General features: G+C 41.4%; 1 protein-coding gene across 4 annotated transcripts in view; it reads left to right on the top strand.

The window, feature by feature from the left end:
- tncb (tenascin Cb) overlaps positions 1 to 7,987 on the top strand; it is a 366,665-nt gene that overhangs the window by 231,125 nt on the left and 127,553 nt on the right. For all 4 annotated transcript variants that reach the window (XM_050050298.1, XM_050050299.1, XM_050050301.1 and 1 more), the window contains one exon: positions 5,007 to 5,096. In XM_050050298.1, coding sequence (XP_049906255.1) covers positions 5,007 to 5,096 — 90 coding nt within the window. The remainder of the gene's footprint in view (positions 1 to 5,006; positions 5,097 to 7,987) is intronic.

Below are 7,987 nucleotides of genomic sequence, written 5' to 3'. Positions count from 1 at the left end.
GTCATAAGGACAGAGGGATGTCGTATGCTGTAAAGCCCTGTGAGGCAAATTGTGATTTGTGATATTGGGCTTTATAAATAAAATTGATTGATTGATTGATTGATAACAGTTAAGCTATATGTCAAGCCTGACAGTAAGCTGGTGTTTATGAAGGCCAGACCGGCACCATAGGCTATCAGAGCCAAAGTGGAAGCTGATCTGGATGCCCTAGTCAAGAACAGGGTTCTGAAGCAAGTCACTGTCAGCAAATGGGGTACTCCTATAGTCCCAGTGATAAAGAAGGATGGAGGAGTCCGCACCTGTGGAGATTTAAAGGTAACACTGAACCCTGTGCTATCTGCAGAGCAGTACCTGCTCCCTCATATTGACAATCTCTTTGCTGGACTTAGTGGTGGGCAAAAGTTCAGCAAGATAGATCTGTGCCAAGCTTACCTGCAAATGCATGTGCATGAAGAGTCACAGGAACTGCTTACTATTAACACGCACAAGGGCCTCTTTAAGTACCGTCGGCTACCATTTGGTATCACATCAGCGCCAGCACTCTTTAAACGTGCTATGGATCAAATCCTCAGTGGACTGCCAGGAGTTCAGTGTTATCTGGACGATATCCTCTGCACTGGAGCCTCTGATGAGGAACACCTTCGTAACCTGGATGCCACCCTGCAAAGATTAAAGGAATATAGACTGAGGGTTCGCAAGGAGAAATGTGAATTCTTCCGGGCATCTGTTTAATACTTGGGGCATGTCATAGATGCCAAGGGCTTGCACACAGCCCCATCCAAGACTGCAGCAATTGTGGATGCACCACCACCCCGAACGTTAGCCAGCTACGTTCGTTCCTTGGATTACTTAACTACTACGGTCGTTTCATTCCAAACCTGGCATCACTACTTAAGCCATTGCATGACTTACTGTGCCAGGACAGGGTCTGGAAATGGACTGCAACATGTCAGGAGGCTTTTCAGAAAGCAAAGGACATGTTAGGGATCAGAGGTTTTGACTCTGCGGAGGTCCGCAAGCCCTGTGCGCGCAAAGCTCAGATTTTACAACCGCGCGGACTCCGCTCCGCGCACCAGTGTCACTCAAAAGACTGCTCGGCATGTATTTTTCACATCGCCATGACAGAAACGTGCAAGAATTGGGGGTAATGTAGTGTTTCGTTGTGTTTTTTACAGGACACTACAATGCGGAAGTGCGCTCAATTATGGAAGCCCGATTGACTGCGGACATTCCTCGCGTGAGAACCTTAAATTAAAACCCTCGGCGCACACTGCAGCACAATCAAACAGAGCATCAGAGGTGTCTCTGACACCAGACTCAGAGCGGCACTGAGTGCTCTGAGTGCGCTCGTGGCTCGTTGATGGGGTTAGTGTTGCGTTTAAGGCCTTCCCCAAAAAAACGAAAAAAAAAGGCGCCGAAGCTTCAATTTTTTTTTTTTTTTCACAATTGAATCCCGTGCCATCGAACGAAGCTTCGAAGCTTCAAATTTTTTGGGTCAGCCCTAGTATACACGTTGATTTTGCAGGGCCTTTTGAGGACAGAATGTTTCTGGTCGCTGTGGATGTGCACAGTAAATGGCCTGAAGAAGCTATCATGAGATCCACTACTACTCAGAAAACAGTTGAGAAGCTGGGGAGATATTCAGCCGCTTTGGATCTCCTGTTCAACTGGTCTCAGATAATGGGCCACAATTTGTTTCACAGGAAATGGCTAACTTCTGCAAGCAAATGGAGTGCAGCACATACGGTCAGCACCTTATCACCCTGCAATGAATGGCCTTGCTGAAAGGTTTGTGCAAACCATGAAACATGCATTAAAGGCTTCACAAGGGCAGGGAACACTCCACCAATGGCTGCACAGGTTCTTGCTGACCTACCGCAACACACCACATGCAACCACTAAAGTCTCACCTGCCAGCCTGTTGCTACAAAAAGAGCTGCAAACTAACTTTGACCTCCTGAAGCCAACATCGGTGAAAGACACAGTTTCACAGCAGCAAAAGAAGCAGATCAAACAAAGAGGACAGACAAAAGTCAGAGTCTTCACTCCAGGTGAATCTGTGTTGGCCAGGAACTACTGTAGTGGGCCGAAGTGGATTACTGCCACTATTATTGCACAGACTGGGCCATTATCCTATACAGTTCAAACTATCACAGATACCATCTTGAGAAGGCACGTCGATCAGCTGTTGCAAACACCAACACAAAACTTCCAACTGTCTTTTGAGGGCTATGCAGCTGCACCGTCTGTTGATCTGTCTGCTTGTCAACCTGCACCCATCCAAAACAGAGTTTGCAGCTCCTGATTCTCAAGTCAAAGAAAAAGTAACACACACCCCCATGTCAACTTATGTTCCGAGTTCACCGCTGCGACACAGAGACATTGACGTTCCAGCTGACCGCCGATACCCTGCAAGACAGCGGCGGCCTCCTGATCGCTTGACTTTATAGACTAGGTTTAGAGACTAACCCAATCCAAGAGGGGCAGAATAATCCCTATTAGTGCTGCACAATTTGATAAAAATGTGCAATTGCGATTTGAGTGGACAATATCGCGATTTGCGACTGCGATTACAATAAAATAAAATAAAAAATGGTATCATTAGTCTTCTTGCCTGATTCAGTGTTTCCCCTACATTATATTAGGGGGGCACTGACCTGACCTGACATAGTTATTGTTATGGACAGACAGTGTGTAAATTACCATCAACAGACTGAGCACAGTCAAACACGCTGCTTGCACAGTAGCGCAGCACAACACTGTACACACAGCGGAGCGAGCCTGTGTTGCGTTCAGGCGTTGTCACGTAAATGACAAATTCCAGCACGCCATAGCACAACACAGCAGCATGTCAAGTGGGCCGAAACTGGGCAAAATTGCTCAGTTTTTCATTTGTTATTATATAGTTTGTTATGCAGTCCGTGATTTACCTGTGACACTTACAAATGTTTGCGTAACTGTGCTTGGATGTTGTTTTATCAGGCTCAGGTGGCTTTCAGTTGTCTCTTTGTCTTTAACGTTACATGGCTCGGCTTTCTCTCGCATGCATGCTTCCTACTTTTCTCTATGCTGTCTCAAGTGTTGATATAGACTGGTCGTGTTGCCACGGGACATGACACAGCACGTCTTTCTGTTCAACGTCACCGTACCTGAATCCAAAGTATCGCCATGTAATAGATGTTGCGTTTTTTTCACCACCAACTCAGCCTGTTCATGGTCGTGCTCATGCTCTTCTTCTGCGTCTATGTTGGTCACTGCTGCATGCTGGAGAGTCACCTGACCATATGTGCTGCACACACCAGGATAGCTTGTGGGCGTAATGTCAACAAACTCCACACACTACAGGAGAGGTTGTCATCTTCACAGGCACACACATTAACATTTATTTACATTAAATCGCAAATCGCAGCCTTTTATGCGGTTATGTAATCACACAGCCTGACGATTGCGATTGCGATTGCAATTAGATTAATCGTGCAGCACTAATCCCCATGGGTAAGGTCAGGTAGTCCGCCCTCACCCCTGGGTTGTTTTGTTTGTTAAAAAAATAAAAAATAAAAAATAATGAAAATAATATACTGTGTATATATATATATATATATATATATATATATATATATACATATGTATATACACATTAAGAGTTTATTGGTCAAGAGTTAATGTAATTGTTTGAGGAACTGGAAGTGGTAATATTTAGTTAATGCGAAATGGGACATTTATTGTAAGGGGGAGGAAATGTGGTGTATTTATCCTTTAAGGGTTCCCATAATGATGACAAATGTGTTTAACCGGAAGTTACGGTGTGCCGCTGCGCTGTTCTAGTTGTTGTTACCAGAAGAAGAATAAACGGTTAACTTGCAGCCATTGTCCGAGTATTATTGTTATACCGTGAGGTTAAGTCCTCCAGATATGACACCTGCAGAGTAAAACAAGCAGTTTCACAAGATATTGAGTGTTTTCATTCTTTTTTGTCTGTTTTGAATTCATATTGCCCATTACCCACTTTGCATCCAAATCACACCACTGAAAAGGGTCTGTGGGAAAAGAAATGATACAGTGTGAAGTGTTTATTCTCCTAATTATTTGGGCAAGTGTTTGTGGTGCTTCCTGTTAAATGGTCGGTGTTATATTCAGCTTGCTCATTTCCAGAATGGGGGCCTTTTGTGTTGTGAAATGTTTGCCTATATACAAAAAGCTCACTTTTATTAGAAAATCACCCAAGGGGGTTCAGGATTCAGACTTTAAATGCAATAACTCTTTCACTTGTTACACTGTGAGACCTGCTCATACAAGAGAAGCGATGTGTTTTCATCTGTCTGCACTGCTGACAATATAAAGCCATGCTTTGTGGCGGATGTGTTTGTTTCTACACTGTGTGCTGCGGCATGGCAGGATTAGACACCATGAGAAATAAAAAGCTTCCAAAAACGGACTTCTAGTGTCTTTGTCTGGCCCAATTCTTTGTCCTTGGGAAGCCCATTCCATGGAAATAAAGCACTGTGTCCATTCAGCCAATGTCCCACTCTATTCCTTGCACACCTCAGCACTTCTCTCACACAGTTATTATCTGTAATTGCCTTCAAGCTTGTGATTTTATTGATAATGAGTTTCCTGGGCATTTGGTATAATTTCATGCTGCAAGACTGTGTGTGTGATGACCTCTGTGGGAGTTCATAAAGGAATTAGAGGCATTTAGGTCAAGAGAGGGCTTAATTGCAGAGACCAAAGGGCCTCCAGAGCCTGTTGTATTATAGCAAGTAGATCCGTCAATGCACATACAACACTGATATTCCACAGTGAGCACAGGCTTACCATTATATACCATGACATCTATTGTGCAACCAAGCCACATTGGAGTGTTTTTGTGTTTGCCAGAGCCATTAGGCCATACAGCTGGCCACTTGACGACAGAGTCTCCTCATTGTTCACTAGAGGAACAAAAAAAATATGACCTTACTTTTTATTTCTGTATCACCATATTTTTATTTTGCCTTGTTATGTAGGCCTGAGACCTGGCACAGAGTATGGAATGGGTGTGACTGCGGTGAAAAATGAGCGGGAGAGTCTGCCGACGACCACCAACGCAGTAACTGGTAAAATGCTTTCACTTACACAGTGCATGTAGAATCACATTACATATATACCTTTGACTTAATCCATGCCTGTTCTCCTGCAAATCCTAATGGAGCATTAAATATCATGTTTGTGATTTATATTTGATAAATTATATATATATATTTGATACTCTGTAGAGTCGATGTAATGGCACATCCACATTTTCTAATTGGGAAATAATAAAAATAAAACTTAATTTATAATAATATATCAAGTAAATTTAACATATATGGTAGGGAATTTGGAGGGACGAACCCAATTTATTTGATTTAATAACCTTTCTGATTTCAAAAGGCTTGGCTTTCAAAATATTAAAACTGCTTAAAACCCACCAGGTTGCCACAGAGTTAGTTCTAAGCTGCTTAGGCTACATTAAGTTCAATTTACAGAAGCAATGAGCACCAAAGTATAATTCTCTCAGATTTACCAGCGTGATTAACAGAGATGGAAAGAAGTGCTGACTTCTGAATATGTGTCCATTTCTGCACTATTTATATTCCTTTAGTTCATAAGCATCCCCTGATCAAAAATATAGGGGTTTTCATTAAAAAATTAATCCAAATTGTTATTGTCATGTGAAGTCACTTACTGTGTACAGCATGCTAGATTCATTTGTCAAATGGACCGCAGTTCTTCCAAAATATTTTCTCTTTCTCCTGCAATGGTGTTGAGCGCTGCTGCTATGAGCATGTGCATCAACCGCTGTGTATAGGACACCAGTGCCGGAGGGGGTACCAAAACAGCCTAATATGAGCATCATCAATGATAATTGTACATATTGCATAAACTCTTCCAGGTAAAGCCCTCTGACACAACGCGGTTTGAGCTGCACTGCTGCTGGGTTTAGTGTACACAACGCAGTGGCAGCACAAGCTCGCCAAGCAGTGCGCTCATGCTTTTAGATTATTATTACAGTTATTAAGTCAGTTGCCCCCTCTGAGTAAAGTTTTTCAAAACATAAGCTCATTACAACATACCTGAGTTCAACAATGTGACAGGGACGTCCAAGTGGTGTTTTTCAATCAATCAATCAATCAATCAATCAATCAATCAATTTTATTTATAAAGCCCAATATCACAAATCACAATTTGCCTCACAGGGCTTTACAGCATACGACTTCCCTCTGTCCTCAGGACCCTCGCAGCGGATAAGGAAAAACTCCCCCAAAAAAACCCTTTAACGGGGGAAAAAACGGTAGAAACCTCAGAAGGAGCAACTGAGGAGGGATCCCTCTTCCAGGACGGACAGACGTGCAATAGATGTCGTACAGAACAGATCAACATAATAAATTAACAGTAATCCGTGTGACACAATGAGACAGAAAGAGAGACAGAGAGAGAGACAGAGACAGAGACAGAGACAGAGACAGCGAGAGAGATGCAGGACAGACGGTAATGACAGTAGCCTACAACAACATTAATGAAAGTAATGATATAATAGTATTATAATTATAATTCTGGTTATTGTGGTACAATATGTTGAAAGTATATATAAATATCTGACAGTATACATATGTGACAATAATCATATATGTATAATAACAATAGAAGTATAAGTATATAGTGTTTTTGTCATCAGCATCAATTTATGACCTAATAAGCCATCTTTCGGTCAGGTAATACAGACGTGTGCATCTGTAGAGCTAGAACTGCTGAAAAATACTAGTTTTGTGGCCTTTCTTCTGTTATGGGTCACTAATTGGACAGGTCTGTTTTTCCTATTATTTATTTCTATTTATTTTAAAAGCAATGGTAACATTGATAGTAAAAAGAAAATCCCCAAAACATTAGCAACTAGAATAGAGACCCTTACCCCATGCTAATTTATCCTGACCAAACGGGCTTTATCAAAAACAGACATGCTTCAGAAAACATCCACAGGCTTTTCAATCTAATCAATATATCACAACAAAAACAAAATAAAACCATAATTGCATCATTAGATGCCAAAAAAAGCATTTAGTATGCAAGTTTGAGTCATTCATCCATTGGATGAGAACACTGCACATCTCACCTAAAGCCGCTGTAATCACAAACAGGGTCACGTCACCAAGCTTTACACTTTACTGGGGAACCAGAAAAGGACGCCCACTCTCACCAACTCAATTTACCATTTTTATAGAACCGCTCGTAGCAGCAATAAGGCAAAACAATAAAATAAAATAAATTCAGGATGCCAGTTCACAACATTAAATCCGCCTTTATGCCAATGATTTATTATTATATTTACTTAATCCATCTGTGTAACTACAGGAAACTTTCAACATCATCAACAGTTCCTCTATATTCTTTAACTACACAACACACTGGAATACATCAATTATACTACCACTGCCTGAAGACGCTTGGGATTCTGCAAACCAAACTTCCCCCCTTCCACTTCACACTGGCAATATAAACTATTTAGGTATTAATATTTCCCCAAGACTGTCAGAACTCTTCAACTTCAGTTACACCCCTCTGCTAAAACAAATAGAAGATGACTTCAAATGCTGGACCAAGCTCCCACTCACTCTCATTGGATTAATTGCTACAGTCAAAATGAAAAATTTACCTCAGATTAATTACTTATTTTCAGTCCTTCCCACCACCCCCGTGAACAAATGATTTAAAACACTTGACTCAATAACAGCTCAATTCTACTAGAAAAATCATACACCGAGAATGGAATGGAAAAATTATAAACTACAAGGTGGCTGAGAGGCCCAGAACTTTCTTCACTTCCATTCGATTAACTACAGTATTTATTCAAATGGATGCAAGAACACAACCACAATAGCCCATGGAAAGGATAAGAACAGAATCAATGCAAAAACACCTCAATAGCAGATCTCTTCTTCCTATCACAATCAATAAAAAAAAAAAAAAA

This window comes from Epinephelus moara, chromosome 8, assembly GCF_006386435.1.
Source record: "Epinephelus moara isolate mb chromosome 8, YSFRI_EMoa_1.0, whole genome shotgun sequence".
NCBI lineage: Eukaryota > Metazoa > Chordata > Actinopteri > Perciformes > Serranidae > Epinephelus > Epinephelus moara.
This window is presented reverse-complemented; position numbering and strand designations above follow the sequence as displayed.